The 23,482-nt window shown below is 56.9% G+C and overlaps 1 protein-coding gene across 7 annotated transcripts in view; it reads right to left on the bottom strand.

The window, feature by feature from the left end:
* The window catches only part of AGAP1 (ArfGAP with GTPase domain, ankyrin repeat and PH domain 1), a 479,358-nt gene that overhangs the window by 97,842 nt on the left and 358,034 nt on the right, over positions 1-23,482 (bottom strand). For all 7 annotated transcript variants that reach the window (XR_004958681.1, XM_036254517.1, XM_036254518.1 and 4 more), the window contains one exon: positions 14,390-14,551. Coding sequence is in view for 6 of the 7 variants with exons in the window: in XM_036254517.1 (XP_036110410.1) it covers positions 14,390-14,551 (162 nt within the window). In the remaining variant the exon portion in view is untranslated. The remainder of the gene's footprint in view (positions 1-14,389; positions 14,552-23,482) is intronic.

Below are 23,482 nucleotides of genomic sequence, written 5' to 3'. Positions count from 1 at the left end.
CCCCAAAACTGACAGATGGAGGCAGAGATGCAGGAGGATTCGGGGATCCCCGCCCCCCCGCCCCAGGTAGCCTCCCCGAAATTACACGGCGAGGACCAGGCGGCAGAAATCCTCCCGGGAGGTCCTCTGCCTGCTGAGCGCTGAGGCGGCGAAGGTGGCCCCCAACCCGGGAAATGCGCGGGACCCCGCAAAAGGAGAGGCGAATGAGGATGGGACGGGCACTGAGTCACCCAGTCTGCAGTGACACCAGAAAGCTGACCCTCGTGACATTGGCAGGAAAAGGAACAGTGACCCCTTGTCCTTCAGACTCACGTTCCCACCAGGCCACACACTGCCGGGAAGTCACAGAAAAAATGCAGGCGTTTCCAAGACAACGGGGAAAGCCGAGCTCTGTGAGAAGTGCCCGCCAGCAGCAACGGGGGCCTGCGGTCAGGGGGAAGCGGGGTCTCAGACAGCGGGGCCCTGGGGTCTCCCCTGGGGTCTCCGAGAGCAGAATCCTGGGGTCTCAGACCGCGGGGCCCTGGGGTCTCAGACAGCGGGGCCCTGGGGTCTCCCCTGGGGTCTCAGACAGCGGGGCCCTGGGGTCTCCCCTGGGGTCTCCGAGAGCAGAATCCTGGGGTCTCAGAACGCGGGGCCCTGGGGTCTCAGACAGCGGGGCCCTGGGGTCTCCCCTGGGGTCTCAGACAGCGGGGCCCTGGGGTCTCCCCTGGGGTCTCCGACAGCGGGGCCCTGGGGTCTCCCCTGGGGTCTCCGACAGCGGGGCCCTGGGGTCTCCCCTGGGGTCTCCGACAGCGGGGCCCTGGGGTCTCCGACAGCGGAGCCCTGGGGTCTCCCCTGGGGTCTCAGACAGCGGAGCCCTGGGGTCTCCCCTGGGGTCTCAGACAGCAGGGCCCTGGGGTCTCCCCTGGGGTCTCAGACCGCGGGGCCTTGGGGTCTCCCCTGGGGTCTCCGAGAGCAGGATCCTGGGGTCTCAGACCGCGGGGCCCTCGGTGCAGACGTGCCGGGCCAGGAGCAGCACGCGACGACGCCGGCAAGCAGTCTAGGCAGCACGCAGCCGATTCGTGGGGGCCAGGACGCTTCCCCGTCATCTCTCACAGACCAATACAAGGAAGCTTTAAGTAAAAATGTTAGGATTTTTTTTCAATAGAAAAATAGACGAAAGTTAAAAACAAAGTCAACGTCCTATGGTTTTATAGCTAAGTGGGAACCAAAAAGTTGATTCACTCAATCACAGTATCTTCTTCAAGTCCACACTGAGGAGGAAGGAAAAAGGAAGTCGGACAGCATTGGAAGAAAAGAGGGAATTCGAGGTTCTGCAAAAGGCTACACATGCCCCGAGGTATATACTGCGAGAAATGGAAAGCAGAGCTCGAACAGGTGTCTGCCGGCCGATGCTCACTGCGACATTACCCAACACCCCAAGGGTGGACACAGGTGTCCATCGATAGATACACGTACAAAACAGCTCTATCCACACAGTGGAATATTACTCACCCACGAAAAGCACCCCAGCATTCCGTTTATATGAAATGCCCAGGACAGGCCAATCCGCAGACAGAAAGTAGATCAGAGGCCACCAGGGGCTGGGCGGGGGCCTGGGGAGGCCCTGTCCAGTGGCACGGAGTTTGTTTGGGGTTGTGAAAAACTCTGGGAAGAGCCGGTGCCGATCACCACACGACCCTGTGATGCGGCTGACTTCACCGGACCGTGCACTCAGAAACGGCAACTTTCAGGTCTCGTATGTTGCCACAATGAAAAGAAAGTTGAAAAATAAGAAAGTAAGGGAGAAAAAGAAGTAGATTATGGGCAGATGGGAAAAAAGGAAGAGAGAAAATAAGAGAGGGGAGGAAAAAGCAAGGAACGCCTTCGATGGAGGAAGGAGAGAGAGAGAAAGCAGCCAGGAGAAAGGAGAATGAGGGACACGAGGGCCGCGGTGGGCGAGGAAGAACCGGGTGCAGGGGGGAGCCCAGGAAGGCCAGGGGAGCACTCCGTGCCCCCCCCCCCACTGGCCACTTCCCCTGCATCAGCCCTGCCCTCATGCAGCATCTGAGCCCCTGCTCCCGCCTGCACCTGCTGGCCCCCAGGACCACCCCACCTCTCCCTGGGCTCATCCCACAATCCCAGGCTTCCCCTCCCCGCTCCCTTCCTTCCGTGCAGACCACCTGCAAAGGCCCTGCAGCCGTGGGCACGGCTCAGACAAGCGCTCGTGGAGTTGCACACGCCAAGTGCCAGCCTTGACAGAGGGCAGGAACCCTTCGCCATGCTTGGGGGGTGGGAAAAGGTTACCCCAAGAACTAGATCTGGCCTACAAATGAATGGCTTGCGAGTTCTGTCTCCAAATTCTTCGAGCAAAAGAACTTGGAAAAAAAAAAATAACTCTCCTGGGTGAACGGACCTAATTCGTTGCGCTCGGAAATAGGGAGCACGTGACAGGTGACGGCGACGTATCACTCTGCACACGGCTCACAGCAGACAAGAGCGGAGAGCCTCCGCCGACAACATTCTGGAATCACCGCTGGTATGGTGGTGCAGGCGGGGGACGGCAGGCGGGCAGGGCGGGCTCTCGTCCCCCTCCCCTGCTTGTCTGTGGGGTGATGCTCAAACCATGTCTCTACCCCACCCCTCCACCTGGTAGAGCGAGCAGGGAGGTTACCCCAACCTGCCAACCATAATGGCGGCTCCTACCAACCCAGACACACCATCAAGGTGACTGAGGGTTGACTGCAGGTTACATCAACCCTCCCTCCTTCTCGGGGTGAGGAATAAACTAATGTTTGGGGGCAGGAAAAAAAAAAGCCACAAAAGTATTCGCTGATCCTAAATGATTTACATTAATTAATTGGCCTGTTCAGGGTAATTACATGTTCATGACAAGAGGTATTTTGCAGTCACTGCTGAAATTGTATCTTCAAGTTGACTGACTCTTTCTCTTTAAATGTGAGCCCTGGGTTCACCTGCTCAGGTAGCCTTGCCAGGATGTAAACAGAGCATCACATGGGTGCCGGCTATCTAAAATTACATCCTTGACAATGTGAACCGTTGGCTAATTGTGGACTTGATGTTTTCTAATTGTTAAAAAAACACATCTCGTCAACCTATTAAAAAAAACAAACACAGCCACAGGTAAGATGACGAGACTTTAATGGTTTCAATATTAACTTATTAAAATAAAGAAATAGCCTTTTGACAGCAATTATAAAAGCCTTTATTTCACTTAAATCTAGTCCTTATGAAAAGCCTTAGAGACGCCAGGGTTTGGAGATCACTAAACAGACACACACGGCCTTCCAGAGGTTTAATCACAGGGGCCGACAGGGAGCAAGGAGTCAGCCATTGGTTGCAGGAATTATTGCTAATAGAGGGTCAATTCTGATCTGCTTCGTGCTTGATTTTCTCTTTTAAAGACTAATCACTGCCCGGCTGCTGTGGCTCAGTGGCTCAAGAGGTCGCCAGTTTGATTCCCAGTCAGGACACATGCCCAGGCTGTGAGCTCGATCCGTGGGGGGGGGGGGGGGGGGGGGGCATGCAGGAGGCGGCCAATCGATGTTCTCTCTCATCGATGTTTCTATCTCTCTCCCTCTCCCTTCCCCTCTCTCTAAAATCAATAAAGTAAAAACTATTAAAAAAAAAAAGACTAATCACCGAATCTAAATTGATAAAAAAAATACTTTGTTTTCATGAAATTGAGAGATAAAAAAAAAATTGTATGTGTGTGTGTGAAACAAAGCTATGGCTTCTGGTAAGTTCCCCTGGGTGTCCGTGACCCTGCCCACAGTGAGTATGTCACAGCTTCTGCACAGGGCCAGCCCAAGGGGAAGTACTCCCACCTGCAGAGAGGTGAGCACGAAGACCCAGTAAAAGAACACAGCCACCTGTTTGTTTCACTCACTAGGAAGAGTCCAATCAAGCTCCTGAAGGACCCAGCGGTGAAATGCTGGGGCTCCCATCCCTTACGTCACCTCCATAGTTGGAGGTGACTGAACGCCAGCTACTGGTGGATCAAAACTAGAGTTCTGGAAACATCTCACACGGATCCCTGGCTCGGGTGTGTCAAAAGCCTGTTTTGCACACAAATGTGCAAAAGGACTCTGAAGTTTTCCTATCTGCAGACTATACACCAAGAGCCTGAATTGAGAGTATAACATGGTGAAGCAAAAAAAAAAAAAATCTTGGTTTGTCGTTTAATCTACACGTGAGCATTTGCGAAACTGCACGAGCTTCCCACCCTTTCAAATATCGCAAGGCTTGGGGATCGCTGACGGGAGATAAAGAGCAGGATGGACTGTGGGTAACATCCTTGCGGGTGGCAGGCGGCAGAGTGCGCCCCGACCCAGCCACGTCCACGTCTGCTCCCTGGCCACGCAGGCGAGCCACGCCACCTCGGAAGCACTCATCACCCACCGTCCTGCAGAGCACAATTAACTCCAGACAACGAATGCTTTCTTTCGGCCAGGATGGACTCAGTTGACAGAGGTCCGCCTCCTCGAAGCTCAGAGCCTCCCCGGGGCTAATCAATGCGGGACCCGGACCACGTGGCCACGTGTGTGAACCTGTGCCCTCCGTGCTCAACGTGCGTGCCCGGGGGCAACAGCCCCAGAGCACCTTCACCACCACCGAACGCCCTGTCGTTCAACAGAGGTCAGACAGAAACAGGGGCAGCCTCCGGATCAACTAGGAGTTCAAACGCTCCCAACGGCTGAGACGTCCGTGGGGTACCTGAGGCCTCCCCCCGGCCCCGTCCAAATGCAGCTCACTACCCAGCAAGCGCCGGAGCGAGGATCCATTCCGAGTCATCCCGGATGACGGTGTGCGCGGCTCTGCAAACCCCCGCTGGCCGCCCGAGGACCCAGACAGCAGCCGCCGGCGCGCCCGCCTGCGCAGGGCACGGGGTCCACGCGTAATTGACTAGAAGTGGGCTAAAACTGCGCCCAATCAGTGTGTGATCAGAAACGCGTGGCATATTCAGCACCACTTGATTACACGGGGCCGGTCCTCTCCCTCTCCTCGTGCAATCTCTTCAAGGTCCAGAGTACTGTAATAAGATCATTACTGTCAAGCAGGCAATGAGTCTTGGGATAGGAAGTCATACTTCACAAGACCCCCGGTCTCTCTCTCTCTGCCTTTTTGTGTTTTATTGCACGCGGCGGCCGCTAGGCGACAAGGTAGCAGGAAATGATCACATCCCTGTGTGGCAACTAGAAAGGCACTTTCAAGAAAAAGCAGAGAGACATCCGCTGAAGAGAAACTAAAACATTTTCCCTTTGCCTTTTTTTTTTTTTTTCCTCTCCCCCTTGGGGGGGAAAAAATTAAACGGAACGGAACTGTGTGCACGCATCGCTTTTCATGCGCTCGGGTGTCATGCTGCTGAATTTAACCATTTGAAGGACTTTCACACGGCAGCAGAGCCCATTACCCACGGACGAACGGCCGCTTTCCTCCGGGTCCCGCGTACAAAGACGCCCTCGTGGCTCTGCGCATGTGAATGGCCGTGCCCGCTGGGGTCTTCACAGGACCCGCGCCCTTCACTGTGGACGACGCCCAGGTGCCGTTTGGGATGAGAAGGGGGTGCAGGCGAGAGGCAGGGGGCAGCAGCAAAGACCACGAAGTAAACAGAACGAAACCACGGCCGCTCTGAGCTCTCCTGTCGCACCCCGATGACCCGGGAGAGAGCAGGACCCGGGCTGGCAGACGTTTAATTATCACTCACGTGGGCATGAAGGGTGCAAGGGGATGACGGAGACGCAGCCCATCACTCCTGCCTCCCTCCAGCATCACACTGCTTCACTCCCCTCATCCCCCCAAAAAAGGCGAATGGAAAAACTCAGGCTCGCCCGGCCGGCCGGTGTGGCTCAGCGGTTGAGCATCGACCCTGCACCAGGAGGTCGCCGATTCGATTCCCGGTCAGGGCGCATGCCCAGGCTGTGGGCTCGATCCCCAGTGGGGGGCATGCAGGAGGCGGTCAATTGCTGTTTCTCTCCCTCTCCCTTCAAAATCAATAAAACAAACAAACAAAACTTAGACTCCTTGCATCTGAGTTAAATGTCCCCAAGTTCAACAAGTTTCAAGAGACATGTCCCCTTGTAACACAGACAGGAGTATGCCTGTCCCCTAGCCCAGCATGTTCTAACTGTCTGCACAGAAGCTGAGGCCGTGAACCTGGAATGTACCCAAGGATGTGCGCACGCACGTACACACACGCACGCACGTACACACACGCACGCACGTACACACACACACACACACACACACACGGGAACAGAAATACCGTTCCAGCAGAAGCCATGCCACAACAGGGACCCTGGGGACAGAGGCTGAGATCAAAACTGGCAAAGGAATTATTGCTTCCAGTCCTCAGGGCGCCGCTGGGCGAGGGGGCATGGCTTCCCCCCGGCCTGCAGAGGGCGCCTCTCGACGGCCGGGTCCCCAAGCTCTTTCCAGGTCTGAGTGAGACACGCAAACGTCCGAGTCCTGCAGGCCTGACGCAGACACCTGCACCCATCTGCTGAGCGCGGGCAGTTCACGTCCCCTCACTCAACCTCATCCCTCGCCTGCGGACGTGGAGATAACACCACCACCTGACAACACGACCTGCTGGTTTGAGGGATGCGGTGAGGTGACAGGTTTGAGCACCGAGCCAACCGTGGCTCTTCCTCCTTCGTGCTTAATGAGGCGTCCCTACCAGGGACCGGGACCCTGGGGAGGCAGGCAGGGCTGGAGCACAGACATGATCCACGCGGCTGTTTTCGAGGCGAGTGACCGAGTCCATGAAATGTCTCCTTCCCTCACGGGACGGGCCCATCCAATCCCACAGACAGGAGCAGAAAGCTACACGGGCTTTCTGGGCTGCGGGTTTGTGCCCCCGATTCATCTGCTGAAGCCCTAACCTCGGTGTGATGGTTCTTGGAGATGGGCCCTAGGGAGAGAATTGCATCGAGTCACGAGGGTGGGGCCCCCAGGGTGCAGTTAGCAGCAGAGGAAGACCTGTCTCTGCACACACTAAGGCACAGCCACGGAAGGTCGCTATGAGAAGTGATCTGTGCAAGGGACCAATGGCCAGCACCTGGACCTCGGACTTCAGCCTCCAGAACTGTGGGAAGGGACATCCGCTGTCTGAGCGCCCCAGCTGGGGTCCCCTGGCGGCCAGCACTGACCGAGGCACAGGGTGTTTCGCGCTGTCCATCTGCCAAGTCGCTTTGACACAGAGGGACGTTTTATGTTCAGTCACCATCTTCCTTCTGCGCTTTACACCCTCAGGACGAGGACTGGCGCCCGCTCTTCCCGGGAAATGACGCGCGGCCAGGTTTCGGCGCTGCCGGGCTGGGAGGGCAGGCGCTGCGTGCTCAGCCAGGACACTGATGTCGAAGCCCCGATGCACGTGCCTCGTGGACAGTGTGCGGGTGAAGAGGTGGACTTGTCAGCACGCTTTTGTTTCTTTCCTGGACGCTAGTTTCAGTTTGCACCCTGTTCCGAATGTGCTAAGTACAGGCAACGAGGTAACAGCAGAAAAACAACACAAGCCATCAGGACAGTAGGGGACACGCCCGCCCATCGGTCTGGCCCGCCCCTCCTGGCTGCGGGACCCTGGGCCACACAGACCCCATCACACCAGCCCCAGCCTTGTCGCTGACTTCGGGGACCGAGAAGCAGCCGACGGCTGTAGCATGTTGAGAACAGCAAGAAAGTGACTTTGAGAGATTAGGAGTCCCCGGGAGTCGGCGGCCTTGGGGGTCTCTCAACGAGGCAGGAACCCAAGCCCAAGCTGCCCGGAGGAGCCGTCCTGAGCTCTGGGGACGGACGCTGGAGGCTGTGGGCCGCTCAGGCTGACGGAGCCGCATGGAAAAGCATCTCTAACTTCAGGGAGCGGGAAAGGTATTGGGGTGCACTGCATATGTGTGCTTTCAGAAAGCAACCTGGGCAGCGGTTTGCGGTTCCGAAAGGTGGGTCCGCTCTTCCGCGGGGCAGGAGACCCAGGAGGGCAAGCTTGTCCCATGTCACCAGGAGTCTCCCCGGCACCCCGGAGCTCCCAGGCACCCCATAGCAAGAGGCATCCTGTGGTCACTCCATGTTCCGGGTGCGTGGGTGCCTCGAGCTGGTGCACAGGCTGCCTGCGTGGCCACGGCCCGTTTCCGGATCTGCTTTCCCGTCGGACGCTGGGTGTCCCGAAGGCGGGGGCCACCCCGTCCCCTTCCCAAGGGCCCAGGCAGACCCCTCGCACGCAGCAGGTGATCGATGCACTTTCACGGAACTGAATTTAATGCTTTCATTTGTGTGTGACTTTGAAAGAAAGAAAAAGTACCAAAAACCCTTTTCTCGTTGTCGGTGGGTCCTGATGGGAGTCCTCTGTTCCGGCTTCTCCTGCTGTGACGGACTCATCTTTGTTTATTTCCGACCCGCTGGCTCCCACAAAGGACCTGCTCGCGCTGCTGGCTCGCGCGTGTTTGTGCCGGACGGACTCTGCCCCGCGGGACGGCTTTCGAGGCAACTGCACCCCATCTGCAACGTCGGCGTCTAGAGTGAGCCTGATCCGCTCGGCCTCAGCAAGAGATTCTCCCGGAGGCCGGAGTCACGCGGAGAACTCTCTTTGGAGAAGTGCCCTGGTCTGCGGGCGGCAGGCGAGTCCGGCAGAATCCGGGGCGCCTCCCACACCTTCCAGCCCGAGGGCAGAGAAACGGGGCCTGTGCCCTGGCTCCCTCCAAGGGTCCGTGTCGCTGCGTGGGAGGGCCCTCCTCCAGACGCTCCCGCTCGTGGCTTTTACGTTCACTGCGATGATGAACTGCTCAGTGAGTCAGATGCGCTGACCAACGGGTTTAACGACTAACAGGTGCTTATTGTTATCAAAACTGTGCGCCCTGGACGGTGTGGCTCAGCGGTTAGAGCGTCGGCCTGCGGTCCGGAGAGACCCGGGTTCGGTTCCTGCTAAGGGCACGTACCTCGGTTGTGGTTTGTCCCCGGCCCTGGTTGGGTCGTGCGGGTGGCGGCCACTCAATGTGTCTTTTTCACGATGTTTCTCTCTCTCTCTCTTCCTCCCACTGTATCTGAACAAAAAATGGAGGAATGTCCTTGGGTCAGGATAAAACAAACAAACAAACAAAAAAACAACAAAAACCAAACAACTATACATGACGGTGTTTTCATGCAGACGATGACAGAGACGTCTCTTTCCCTCTCCTTTCACTCAAGGGAGCTGCCACGCTGGTCTGCGTGCAAATTCCTGGAGGAGGAAACCCAGGAGGGCTGCATGGGAGAGGCGCCGCATGAACCGTCCCTACCCTCTGCCAGCCCCACCTCCAAGTAACACAAAGTTAAGCCAGAGACCACGAGGCATTTCCTGCGCCCGGACTTCTTGCCCGTCAAGTATGGGTCATCACACACACCACAGAGCAACCAGGGTTAACTGGGCCCAAGGAGAGCCAAGATGATGATCAGACTTAAATAAAAGAAACAAACTACCCTCCCTTTGGGGATGGGCAAACACCCCAGATAACCTGACAATGGTCCACAAAACCCAGCGTCCCGGCCTCAGGGAGCCTCGATGTGCCTGTGTGTCGATTTTTCTCGTACTCGGTATCATAACATAAACAAGGAAAAACTAACCTCTGCTATGCCTCATGCGTCACTCTTGATTTTCTCTCCAACGTGCCTTCCGAAACATCAGCTAATTAATAAAAAAGTGAAGAACAGTAGCATCCGTTTCTTAGTATCTAAGTGAGAACAAAACTCCAGCCTGTGGATACTTGTATCACCGCCGCTAAGGTTTTGAAAAGCTGTTGTAGACAGATGACATTTAACAGAAGTGTGATGCTCTCTGCAGCATTTTCTTTTTAAGTTTTTTTGTTGTTGTTGATTTTAGAGAGAGAGGAAGGGAGAGAGAGACACAAACATCATTGAGAGAGAACATTGATTGGCCACCTCCTGCACGCCCCCCACTGGGGATCAGGCCCATAACCTGGGCATGTGTCCTGACCAGAAATCAAATCTGCGACCTCTTGGTGCAGGGTTGACGTTCAACCACTGAGCCGCCCTGGCCGGGCTGCAGCATATGACACCGAGTTCTACAACCGGCTAGCTTTCCCGGACTTTCACGACCCGACGCTGTTTGGTCCTGCTTCTGAGCCGCCCGAGCCTCGTCCGTGCTCTGCCTGACATCCCAGGGCCGCCTTCCCGTGTGTGTCACCTCCAGGCTCCAAGCCCCGCAGGGTCAGAGGGGACTGGGCTTGACCTCCGGTGTCTGCCGTGGAGCCGAGCTCACCAAGCTCCCTCTGCGCCGGCTGCTGGACATTTGATGACAGAACGGAGGGACTCGCGGTGCCAGGGTCTCCTCTGAAAGCTCGGAGGGCAGCCCCGTCCAGGCTGACCTCTGCAACTCGGAGTCAACGACATTCGTCAACAGGCGGGGGGCCCCACCTCTGGCTGCTCTGCGATGGGCCATGCATTTTCTCCCTAACGGACAGAGGCCAGTCGGTGACTTCCCCCTACAAGATACTACTTCAATATTCACCCAGGACTCAGCAGACAATGGTTCTACAGAGACCCAGGATGAACAGCCAAGGGCTTGCTGGCGAGGAGAAAGACAAGTCCCTCCTGAGACCTTTGGAACAAAGCGCCGCGCCTCCGGGAGGAGAAAGGAAGACCACAACAGGATTTCTGCACACCCACTCGCACAATAGGACGGGTAAACCCAGACGGGCTCGCGTTTGAAAAGACAGATCTGTGCCACACAACTTAGAGGTGTGCTGAGCCGTATGAAAGTCAGCGTCTTTACACGGAATCTGAGGAATATCAAGGAAGCTCCGCCGTCGGCCCCGCTCCCGGATTCAAAAGCTGCCCCGCACACCTCAAAGACCAGCTTTCTGCCTGGGGAAGGAGTTGCAGGCAGAGAATGAAGCGGCGGTCTGTCGCCTACCAGCAACCTGACCCAGGACAAGAAAGCCACTTAACCTCTCCCCACTTCCGCCTTTTCACCGGGGAAGCAGGGACATTAACGCGCGATGCAAACTTGCATGAATGTCATAAAATAAACGTGAGCCCCCAGCAGGTCCGGGGCCACAGACAGGGCTGCAGAGACCCCGTTCCATTGGAGCTCCTCTGGATAAGAAGATACGGAGAAGGCAGCCCAGTTCTAAGAGGCACCAAAAGACGGTGTGTCGCGGAAGGTCTGCAGACGTCCTGCCTAAGAGCACCACAGGGAGAGCCTTGAGCTGGGCTCGGGCCACGGGCGGGGTCCTCGGTGCGATCCTCCTCCCGGAACCCAACTTCCACGACCGTGGCCCAGCCGGTGCTGGGCAGCCCTGCCTCCTACAGAGTTTTCCTCTCAGTGTCCGAATCAAAGTCTCCTCTTCGAGGCTTCCCCACATCGGTCCCAGTAAAACCCCCTGGGACCGTCGGGACAAGTCAGGGCTGTTTTCCATCCTGTGAACACAGCCCACCTCTGTGTCCCCCGTCCTCTGTCAAACCTCTGCTCCCCATCACTCGCTTCCAAGGCTCCCCCGAGCTTCGCCCATCACCACCCTCTTGCCAGCGTCTGGGTTCACCTTTGATGCCACCATCACCACGGAGCACAGCGCCCAGATCCGAACACGCGTTTTCTTAAACGCGTTGAATGATTCTGAGCAAGTCACATCCAACTTAAAATCGAGAACAGCGCCGAGCGTTTAACAGCCAACATCCCCAATGGTCTATTAAATCGGGATAAAGTAGAAACGAGACACTGAGGTTTTTTTTTTCTTTTAAAGCTGATACCCCCCCTTCACACTTTTCATGCCAACACTGCAGGATGTTGGTTCTGAGGAGCACTGACGTGCCCCAGTTCTGACACTGTGGACAGTCTAATTCTCCTGCATAGAAACATCGCTCAGTTGCACAAAACTACCGAAAGGACCACAGTCTTCGGAAAGCTCCCATCGTTTCAGAGACGAAGGACAGAGCTAATCCTTGGGGAGGCTCCCAGCAGGCAGAGGGGGGCCAAATGCCCGTTGAGGACAGAGCATGCCGGGGACACACGAGGGTCCTTTGGCAGCCATTACGGCAGCACCCCTCACCCTCCCGACTCCGTCTGGGACAGCCGGGCATCCAACCACCTTTCCAAGGCGCTTCTGCTCCAAAGGATACAGTGTCACCATCAGGAAGACAGAGCTCGCTGCCCCAGCCTGTACCCCACACGTCCTTGAGGGGGGCTGAAACACTCTGACATTTTTGACTCCTGAAATGATGCCAATAGTTCCGTGAGCCCAGGGCCAGGCGCGATCGCCGAAACACCTTCTCCAGGATGCACCCCGTGCGTCAGCCCAGCGAGTCGCCACGCCGGAACTCAGGACGTGTACACTTCGGTCAGTTTCTGCTCCTGTAACTTACTAGATTCACTCCATCCGCTGAGAATGGTGAATATCAGAGAATGGCCGTCTGCTTAGGCTAGGTGGCGGCATCTCCTCCCACCTGGCGCAGCGTTTAGTTACTGCCCTTCGGTAGACGAGAAGCATCAGCGGCGAGTGGAAGGTGCGGGAGGGCACCGAGGGCCCTGGGGACGGGCTGCCTCGTTCCTCCAGCGGCAGCGAGATCCCGGGGGGCAGGTCTCCTGCTCGAGGCAACGTGGGTGTTGATGACGGGCTTGAGCTCTGCTCTCCGAACGAGCCCACCCCACGGGAAGACACGCCCAGTGCCAGGCCCTCCGGAAGGCGGTGTGTGGCTCCTTTCGTGGCTGGCTGGCGAAGGTGCTGAGCTCCCACACCCCTCAGCCTGCGCGGGACAGCCCTTGGGGACAATGGTGGGCAGACACAGGCTGCCCTTAGGAAGCTCCTGGTCTACCGTGTAACGAGAGACACACGGGGGGCCAGCGGCACAGAGCTGCTCGGGGCTCGCTGGGGACCAAGCCCTCCGCAGGTTCTGTCTCCCCCTTCCCTCCTCCTCTGCCCTGGACATAGACACGTGTGGCTGGACCAGTGACTCTCATGCCCTTTGGTTCTGGGTGGGTTTGGGCAGGAGACCAGAGGCGGGGGTACTGAGGTCAGGGTGCCGCCCTGGGCTCCCTCTCCCTCTGGGTCACCACGGGCTGGACACGTCCCTGGTTGAAGGCCACAGGTCTTGACTGAAGGTCTTTCTGGAGAACTGTTTCTGGGTCCTGATAACTGCCCCCGCTTTTCCCCGTTCCACCCCTGGGGGGGTGACCATCGCTCTGTGGACAGTGTGTGGTTCTCTCCCCTCGGTGACACCGTCTTCCCCAGAGCTCGATGGGACCGGGTGACTTTCAGCAGCATCTTATTTTTGTTACACTCTAAAGAGAATTAAATGCAGTCCTTTGTTCCAAGGGGGCATGACAAAAACCATAAAATTCAACTACTTTGTGACACCTTCCATAACATATTTTATATCTGCAATTGAGAGTTTTTTTTAAAAGTTCTGCTTGTTGGTTTAAAAAAAAATATGTTTTTATTGAGTGGAGAGAGAGGGGAAGGAAGAGGGAGACAGAGATGGAAACATCGACGTGAGAGGGAAACGCTGACTGACGGGCTGCCCCCTGCAGGCCCCCCACTCACGGGACAGTGGGGACCGCCACGCTCTGTGCACACGCCCGGGTTCCGTTCTCCCTGCTCACGCGTGTATGTGGGTTACAGGTCCTCCGTGGGTGTCGGGGGGAACGGGCACTGCTCTGGCACACTGCCAGCCCAATGGTGCAGCTCGGGGAACAACACGTACGAGTGTGGCAGCAGCACCTAAGTTCTAGGGGGGCTCTGTCCGTGGCACCTTGCGGAGTACACACCCTTGACCTTTGCTGGCCTCACAGACAGCAACTCCGTTGCCAAGAAGGTCTGGAGTCTGGCTTCCAGAGGCCTGTCTTTAACTTGCTTACGAAAGCGGAATGAACTCCGCCTCCCCTAATGGGCCGTCGAGGGTGCGTGTGTGATCCCCACTCCTGTCTGTGGGGAAAAACTGTACGTCCACCAGAAGGAGCCGCTTCAGGAGGATGGCATGTGGGGTCACGGAGAATGAGGCCGAGGACCGGACAGGTCAACGGGGAGTCACACAAGCCTGACCACGGGCCACCAGAGTAGACGGGCCCTGCTGTGGGGCACCCGTCAGAGCTGAGCCAGCCAGTGAGAGAGAAGATCCCTGGCTCAGCACAGGGCGTCTGTTAGGACGAGACAACACAGCACCCTCGGCGGGAGTGGACACTGCCGGCCCAGGTGGCTGTGAAGACCAGAGAGCTGACCCCAGGGAACGCCAGCCAGTGGGGAGAAGGTCCCGAGGGCCCCCTAGCGCCACAGCGCGAACAGAAAGGCCTGCAGTGACCTTGTGACTGCACACGGCTCCTCGGGGTGCGTGACTTCACAGACGTGAAAATCACAAGCCGATGTTCGAAGCTGCAGACGCCCCCTGCCGTCCCCGGGGCCCTTACCTTCGGCGGTGCCCGACAGGCCGTCGGCTTTGAAGTTGCTGGTGCTTTTCTTCCTTCGGTGCTTCTTTCTGTTGGCGTGGGGGGAGGGGGGCGGGTCGAGCTTGGGGCTGGTGGAGCTGGAGATGCTGGGGCTGGAGCACACGGAGTCGCCCAGGCCCGTGTCTGCCGCCGGACCGGAAAAGGCAAAACAGAGGGAGCGTTAGCACCGGTTCCTCCAGGTCATGTCAGCCCCACAAGCTGCGCCCCTCTGGGATATTACTTAGGACACAGTATATAACGTGAGCTTGCGATGGGAGGCCAGAGATCCCGGGTACTGTTTAGATGTTACATGTAATACAATATGTAACACACATAATATGATATGAGTTTGCTGGATGGGAGGCCAGAGATACAGTGTATTGTTTAGATGTTACATATAATACAATATATAACAAATATAATGTTGCTGATGGGGGATCAGCATGAAGGTGGTCAATAAATACAAACTTCCAATTATAAAACCACTATTATGTACAATATAGTTAACATAATTACAGTGTACGTAATGTATATGTATGCAATATAACGTGTCGTTTATAATTCTGTATTGTATATCTGAAAGTTGCTAGGAAAAATAGATGTTAGATTCTCATCACAACAAAAAGTACTGTAACTGTGGTGATGGGTGTTAACTAGACTCACTCTGGTCATCATTTCACTGTATTTAATATAGCAAACAATTGCTATACACCTGACACTATAATGTATCAATGACATATCAAAAGAAAAAATCAGGGAAAAAAGAGACCACGGGGATCCTTGTTTGATGCACTTCCCACCATTCAAAACCAGGCATTTGTTTCTGCGTCTTCATGCTGCAGAGAATTCGACGTTCTCTGCTTTGCGTGACTGGAGTTCCGGACCAGGAAAGTGGGGTGTTCGTGCGTTTCGGTCGCTTAACTCTCTGTCCCCACGGTTACCTTGGGTGTCAGGAGTGCAAGGAAGACCCTCAGAAGCACACACACAAGTGCCATGTCCTGCGTGCACACAGGGTGACAGACTCCTTGCCCTCCCCACCCACACTGCCTGGGACCGCGCGGTCAGTCACTGCTGGAAACGCAAAGTCTCGCACCCACGTCCGGCCACCTCGCCTGGGAGTCGGTGTAGCAGAGCCCCACCCCCCCGACTTTCGGTTCACAGCAGCTGTTTATAACATTTTACAACCAATGCGCCCATGTGATGTTCACTGTAAGCGACGCTCCCAAATGGTTACGTCTGTTTTTCTCTATCAAAGAGAAGAAGGAAGTCCGGCTGGAGGACCAAGCAACGAACACATCACGGACCAGAACCGAAGAGGACGTTGACAACGGATGGAGAAGCACCGTCCGGACACCTCCAGCGTCTTCCTTTCACAAGTGAGCGCCTGCGGCGGGGGCTGGACACCGGTCGAGAGGCCGGGGATTCCCCAAGAGAAAAACAGGTGAAGATTCCTGTGCACTTGGCACCGGGGCAGTAGCTGGGCCACAGTCTGGAGCCCATCAGGAGGTGGTGTCGAGAGAGAGAAAAGGGGCGCAGGGAGGACTGACAGTGGGGGGCGCCAGAGGCGGAAGGAGGGAAAGCCGGAACTCGACCCTAAGGCGGAAGCACACCTGGTGTTTGAGGAACAGAGAAGCTGGGCCAAACTGAGTTTCAAATACTTTCATTTTGTGAAGTTCTAGAACATGTTATCCGACACTGAGAAAGGTAAACATGTACAACTTAAGGAATCTCTTTAGACACATGTTGCCAAACCTGCCCTGGACACAACCTCCTAGACACCCTAAGGCCAGAGCCCCTCGTCCGGGTCTGTGCGGTGCGGAGGGTCCGCCCCTCCCCCGCTCACCTGCACCAGGGCCCTCTGCGTCAGGACTGGGTGCAGAAACAGCACCCCGCTGCCCGACCTCCTCTACATCTATGGCCCAGAAGTTCCTGTGGGGGGAAGGGGTCTGCGGGTGGGGGCAGGACCCACCTCTGGCCTGCCCTTCAAGCTACTATATTCTGGAGAAAATCCATACCCTGCCCCCCAAACTTCCACATCTCATCCATCCCTCATGAGGACCCACTGTGCGTTCGCTTTCTTCTCCTTTTTCCTTCCTTCCCTCCCTCCTTTCCTCCTTCCTTCCTGATGTTAGAGAGAGAGGAAGGGAGAGGGAAAGATAGAAACATTGATGAAGAAGACATTGATTGGCTGCCTCCTGCAGGCTCCCCACTGGGGATCAGGCCCACAACCTGGGCGTGTGCCCTGACCGGGAATTGAACCAGCGACCTCTTGGTGCAGGGTTGATGCTCAACCACTGAGCCACACCACCCGGGTGAGGACCGCACTTTTCATGTCACTGAAGACAAAAAACAAAACAAAAAAGAATAAAAGCAACAGTCAGAAGACAGCACCCCTCCTGCCCCGGGCCCGTCCGCATGGGCTCCAGGGCCTGCTGCGCCCCACCCCACCCCTTCTTACTGGCGCAGGGAGTTCGCCCCCAGCATCTATGCTCTCTAGCCTGCACCAGCTGAGCTGTATTATCTCCATCTTCAACAAACCCTCCTGGACTCCAGCCCTGACCAGCTACCAACCATGTGATGTCTGTTCCGATTTAAGGCCAAGGCCCCCCGCCCGAAGCTGCTGCCCTTGCTGCCGAGGCCTGGTCAGGCTCGCTGATGTCCACCAGCTGCTCGTGTGCCCTGCGGAGCCCCCAGAGCCCCCACAGCATCATCAGTGGCCTGGGCGGATGGGATGGAAGGAGTCTCGGCAGCGTCCCATGCCGCTCACCAGGCGCCACCTGCAGGAAGTCGCGCGAGGCCTCACCCTGCTCAGGCAGCCGGAAACCAGGAAGCTGTGGGTCTGAGAAGCCCCTGCAGGGAGCCCAAGAGAGGTGCCCCCACCTGGCCACTGCCCAAGTCTGCCTCAGCCCCCAGCGTCTCGGGTGCGAGGCGGCACTCACCGTGAGGACGCACCCCATCACCTGCTCATTGGACGCCTTCCCAGGAGAGCACAACCCCTGTGAAGGCAGGGCCTTCTTCAACCCCTCACCAGGACACGGCCGGAAACATTCCGGGGTGAGTAACGGGAGGTCCACACTTGGGAATTAAGTCCTATAGAGTTGACCTGTCGCACGAAGAGGGGCTCACACAGGTGGACGGCACTGCCATGAGCACGCTCGGGGTCAAACCACAGCCCTGCGTGTTGCCAGTGGTTTGGACTCTATTGTTGGTGAGCAACCAAGACTGTGAGGAGTCTGTCTGCTCTGCACAAGTGTGTCCCTGCAGGGAAGCCGGGGACTCGCTGCACGTGCCCCCGGGCGCTGGACGCCCGGGGCCAGTTCTGTCCAGGCGCCTGCGACACACGGAAGGATGGAGGGAGGTCCCTGTCTGCGCAGAGCCCCAGGAACGAGGGAAGACTGCCGGTCTAACCGCTCACTGCTGCCTCCTGAGGGGCTGGTCTCCTCGGCACGTCTCAGAGGGTGAGGATGGGCACCTGGGGGCGGGGCACGGCAGGTGTGTGAACGGATGCAACGGGTGCCACCTGCAGGCAGAGTGCTCAGGCGAAGGGCCGTGTGCGTGTCCACCCTCACCGGGTACCCCAGGCTGGCTGCCCCGTGAGAGACGGGAATGTGACTCTCCAGAGAAGAGGATCCACTGGAGACAAAGGTACCACCGAGTCAGGAGAGGGCCCAGGAGTGGGGCTGGGGGAGGGAAAGAGCATAGCAATGGGAGCCCCGTTCCGGCCGCTGGAGGGAGGGAGACGAGCTGCACGATGACCAGGGCTGTCCAGTAATAATAACAACAACAACAACAGCAGCAGCAGCAGCAGCAGCAGCAGCCATGATCATGAAACAGCAGCACTCGGGGGACCAACCTCCTTCTCAGAGGGAGGAATGCGGATGCAGCAATGGATGTGTCCAGAGCACCCTGGGCTCCGCGGTGCCTGTCCCGGCCACGGTCTGATCTGCTGCTCATGGGGCAGCGGTGCCCCAAGGCGAGCACCGAGGAAACCATCCTCGGCCCAATTTCGAGACAGCAAGCGGGCAGCGGCGCCCCAGGGAGCCCAGGAGAAGGGCGGCGCCGCTCCATCTCTTCCCTCTGTCTTCTCCCTCCCGTCAAGGTGCCGTGCGCTGGCCTGGGCCCTGGAATGGATTCCGAGTTTGCTTGGAGAGAAGACAGCTGGCAGTGTGGCGACCACTCCGGATTGGGGGCCTACGGTGGGCAGGCTAAGGGGGAGCAGGGACAGTGCAGGAGTGGATGGTCCAGTGAGGACAGGCGGCCGCCACCAAACCACTCGTCCAACCGGCATGCCAGGAACGCCAGCTACAGCCAGAGCCAGAGGGCGATGGCCAAGGCCACCGAGGACAGAGGTCCCAGAGGCACAGCCCGGGTCGGGGAGGCAGGAGGCCGGGAGCTCACACGGAGGCCATGGTTTCTGGCTCAACGGTCCTGAGCCCGGTGCTGGGATATGAACGCCCCAGGCTCCCAGGCTCGAGAGCTCTCTTCCAAGAGCGGTTCACATTCCTCGGTGTAAAATACGGGCGATCCGGACGCACGAGGCTTCCACGCTGTGCTTCTCGTTCCCGACGACTCCCTGCCTGACAAGGGATCCCTCAAAGCGAAGGGGCCCGGAAGCCCGGCCTCCAACGCTGTAAATGAGCTCCCGCCGCAGCCCCGGCCACGCCGCCCGCGCCTCCGACTGCCTGCAAATAATGCGTTTTATTTTGTATCAATTACCGGGCACGGCGACAGGCGATGACTGCCGGCCGAGTCAGCGCCGGGCGGGAGGGGAGCGGCGAGGAGGAGAAAGGCACCAAATTAAAAACGCCAGCACCTCATTACTCGGCACCGAGCGTGGCTGACGGGCCCGCAGAGTCCCGGGTGGGCGGCGCCGCGCGGGCTGGGCCGGTCCACTGCCGTCCCGCACGCTCCGTGTCAGCCATTAGTTCTTCCCAATCGGGCATCAATGTGCAACGCACACCCCAAAAAATATATAATCTGAGCAATAACGATAACAATCTGCAGTCTCTCCGAGCTCCGGTGTGTGAAGTATGAGCCCGGGAGGCAGCTCCGCCGCTCACTCGGGGAGCTGACAAGCATGACCGGAGGGATAAAATAACACTCCGTTCGCATAAATATCAAGCAGCCTGCCCGAGACGGATGGGCCAGGGATGGGTTCTTAGCTATCATTCCGGCAGACAGGCCCAAGGACACCCATAACTTACTTTACAATCATTTAGTTTCAGCTCAAGCGGAAAACGTGACGACTTATCTCTGCTGACAAGATGCCATGTCGAACCTCACAATTAACTCTCCTCTGATTATCTGCCCAGCCGATCATTAGCTGGGCCGTCTTTTGATGAACTGTGGCGGGGAGCTCGCCTCGGCCGTGCCTGTCACTGCCAGGTGTGCGGATTGGATTTTGATGTCCCGGCTGATGCTCGCTCGGACCGGCTCCGGGAGTGTGGGCCCCGCGGCTCCCCCTGGGGGGAGGCGTCCTTCTGTGCGGACCCCTCACGGCTATGACCACAAGTGCCAGGACCACTGCCCCTGCCCCCCTGCCCCCGCCACGCATGTCCCCAGTCCCCACCGAGGGCAGACGTGGCCCCTCCCCAGACCTGGAGTCTGTGTTTCAGGGAGCCCTGGGCCCTCCGGAGGGACACCTGCCGCCACTCTGCCTCGGTGGGCTTGACTGAGCATTTGTGGCGGGGAGCCACCCACACTGTCTGGGGGGGCTACTCACGGTCCCCAGGGCTGGCTGACTGAATTTCCTAGGTGCTGATTAAAGATACAAAACGCTTTCAAGCGCCAGGTCACAGGAAGCAGGCATCTTTAGGGAAAAAAAGAAAAAGAGAAAGAAAAAGCAAAAAAGAAAGAAAAAGCAAAAAAGAAAGAGAAAGGAGAGGACAGGTGTGTGCGGAGCAGCTCTTCCTCGCTTTCACACACGCCCGGACTTACTCGCTCGGCAGTATCAGAAACAAGAACAAAAATCTTTTTTGGGGGGGGATATTAAAAGAATTGAAAATGATCAGAAACAGGGCTCGCTGTCAGCGCGGGGGCAGGGGATCAGCTGAGGGCTCAGACCTTCTGAAGGCTCAAGACCAGTCCGCGGAGGCGCCGGGCACGGCCGGGCATCCGCCGAGACAGGGCCGGCCACGCAACGCTAATTTGGGTCCTGAGCGCGGGCTCTGTTCCTTCTGAAGCCGAGAGATGTGCGGGCTGGTAAACAAAGGACAGGCCACCTCTGCCATTGGGAAATCACAACACTCCGGCCTCCGTTAGAAGGTGAGTGTGAAGAGAAGTTCAAAACCTCGCCCTCCGCACAGCCCTTTTGACGGGGGCTTTCAGCAGGAGGGGGCCGACTTGAATCCCCATCTCTGAAGATGTTTCAGAGGCGGCGCATTGTCCGGTTCCCTTTGCGCGCGCGGGGCGCACAGAGTGAGCAGTGCCAGAAGAAGGGGCAGCGGGGACACAACGGGGGGCTGAGGAAGATGACAGGTGTTGGGGGGGAAGGAAGAGACAAACACAGTGTTAGATCGAGTCACAAAAGTGGGGAGGAAAGGGACACAATAGGAGGGGAGACGGAGAGATGTGGGGAGAAGCGGTTCCTCCCGGGGGCCCTTCTAATTATAGCGGGAAGTGTCTCTAGATGGAGCAGGAGCGATGGGAGTTGAGGAAATCTGACCTTCATTTACATGACGCCCTCACTTACGCCCGTTTATGAAGCCTTAAAAGGGAACCAGCTCACATTCTGATTGCTAATTAGGGGGCCGGGCTTCTTCCTGCGGTGCGCAGGCCGTTCCAAGTCCGACGGCGGTGATGTCTGCAGGTCTCCGTGAACATGCTAAGAACTACTGCACTGGACGCGTCAGCTAGCTGAAGTGGATATTATGTGAGTTTTAGCTCAATGAAGCTTTTTTTTAAAAAATGAAAATACCAGAGAGTGGTCATTGCATTAAACATTACAAAGCTATCAATAAGGAAGTAGAAATCAGTGGACTGGACAGTCCGGCAAGATGCGGGGATGGTGTCATCAGGAGCGTCAGGGACGCTCAGAAATGTGAACTAAAGGCCTTGTGCAAGACTTGAGCCCCAAAGCTGGGTTCGAGAGGGGGCTGATGTGGCTGCCCAGGCCTCCAGCCACCTGCCGGGACCTGGCTCTAGGCTGCAGACCTTCTGTGGGAGTCGTCCCCCCCCTCCCCCCCCCCCGTCCCGTGGAGCAGGGCGCACGCCCGAGCTCCACCTGCTGGTGCACACCTTCTCTCCGCACCCACCTTCATCTCGTTCTCTCCCCGTCGTCCGCTACGCAGACGTGCTCAAGACCCCTCAGGTTTTCCTCATGACTAATGGCCAGTTCACAGCAGATACAATCATCTGATTTGGGGCAGTAAGTAGTCCAGTGAGGCAGAAGCCCGAGGTAGTCGGAGTGGGAGCCGGCCAGGAAAAAACGTATTAAAGCAACGCAAGTGAGATTTTATATTTAAGGGTCAAACACCAAATTGTTCTCCAGTTGAATCTTAGCTGAATGCCAGCTGCACACGGTTTAAATTCATCTGGCGCGCCCCGAGACACGCAGAGGCGCTCTGAGCAGCGCCGTTAGGTGGAAATGAAATCATTTCAAGACACCCTGTTTCTCTCCGGCCTCATCTCTTTCTACATAATCAGCCACAGACATCTCTCGAGTTGGGTGCTTTTACATCGAGGCTGGGGAAGGACCAAGCGTGTCTCGAAGAAAACTCCATGAAATAAAGAAGTCAATTAAATGTATGATTCCCTCTTTGGTAACGCAAATGTCCAGTCTTCAGAAACCTGGCTGTCTCTATCACAAATCATAACGAGTAAAATTACGAACTACTGCACAGGTGTGTTGTCTGAGGCCGGAGGCCAGCTGCAGCCGGCCAGGCTGTGGAGGGCGCTGTCCACGGTGCTGAACGGGTTAGGTTGGCCCTTCTCTAGAGACGGAAATGCCAGAACAGAGCTGCTTCTTCTCGGTGCATCCCGGCCCTTCACCTACTAACATCTCCTGGTTTGAAAAAGGAGGGTGATGGTGTCCCCAGGTTACAGAAACCCAGACTAAAGAAAGGAGAAAATTTAGTTCTGACATATCCCACTGACGGCTCTAGGGTTAAATGCAAAGATAAAAATATCCATTATTTTTTTTCACATCTTAATAAGTAGAGTGTGCTTTAGAGTTTGCGTAATTATTTCTCTACTGCTTTGATGAGTTTCCAGTTTCTGACCTTAAATCAATACCTCTGTGTATATTAAAAAAATTTTTTTTTCTTTATTGATTTCAGAGAGAGCGGAAGGGAGAGGGACAGACACAGAAACATCGATGAGAGAGAACACCGACTGGCCACCTCCTGCAGGCCCCCCACTGGGGATCAGGCCCACAACCTGGGCATGTGCCCTGACCGGGAATCGAACTGGTGACCTCTTAGTGCAGGGTCGACGCTCAACGCTGAGCCACACTAGCTGGGCTATATTTTAAATATTTGGAATTATCATGTGAGGGCAGCCTTCAATGTGTGGCCCCAGGAAATGAGCATCTGAGGGGCCCTGGGAGCCCCGCTGTGCCCAGCTCCTGCCCCCGAGGGAGAAGCCACCGTCCTCAGGGTGTCGTCCGACGGCACAGAGGGAAGCAGAGCTGGGTTCCAGGAGAGGAACCAGCACAGCTGGAGGAGCCGAGGGGCACTTCCAAGTCCCAGTGTCTCCCTGGCCATGGGCTTTGGGTGACCGCCCTCTTTTAGCTCCATGTCTTCACAGGTAAGAGAGACAAAAGAACCCCCCTCAACACCTGTTCCTGGCCCGCCGCACCCAAACCTGCTCTCGCCTCCATCTCGGCCAGCAGCAGCCCCGCCTCCAGGTGCACAGGCCATCGTCCTGGGCCATGCACACCAAGCCACACGGCCTTCAACCGCGAGCTCGGTGTGGTGCCAGGCCAACCGCCAGACAGACGCCAGACGGAGCCCCTCACCAGGGTCAGGCAACAGAAGTAATGAAACAGAGCTGCTGTGCTGAATGGCTTACATCCTAGTGAGGAGACACTGGCCGGCAGACAGACAGACATCTATCTAGAAGAATGATGAGAGCCAG

This window comes from Molossus molossus, unplaced genomic scaffold (assembly GCF_014108415.1).
Source record: "Molossus molossus isolate mMolMol1 unplaced genomic scaffold, mMolMol1.p scaffold_m16_p_11, whole genome shotgun sequence".
Classification (NCBI taxonomy): Eukaryota; Metazoa; Chordata; class Mammalia; order Chiroptera; family Molossidae; genus Molossus; species Molossus molossus.
This window is presented reverse-complemented; position numbering and strand designations above follow the sequence as displayed.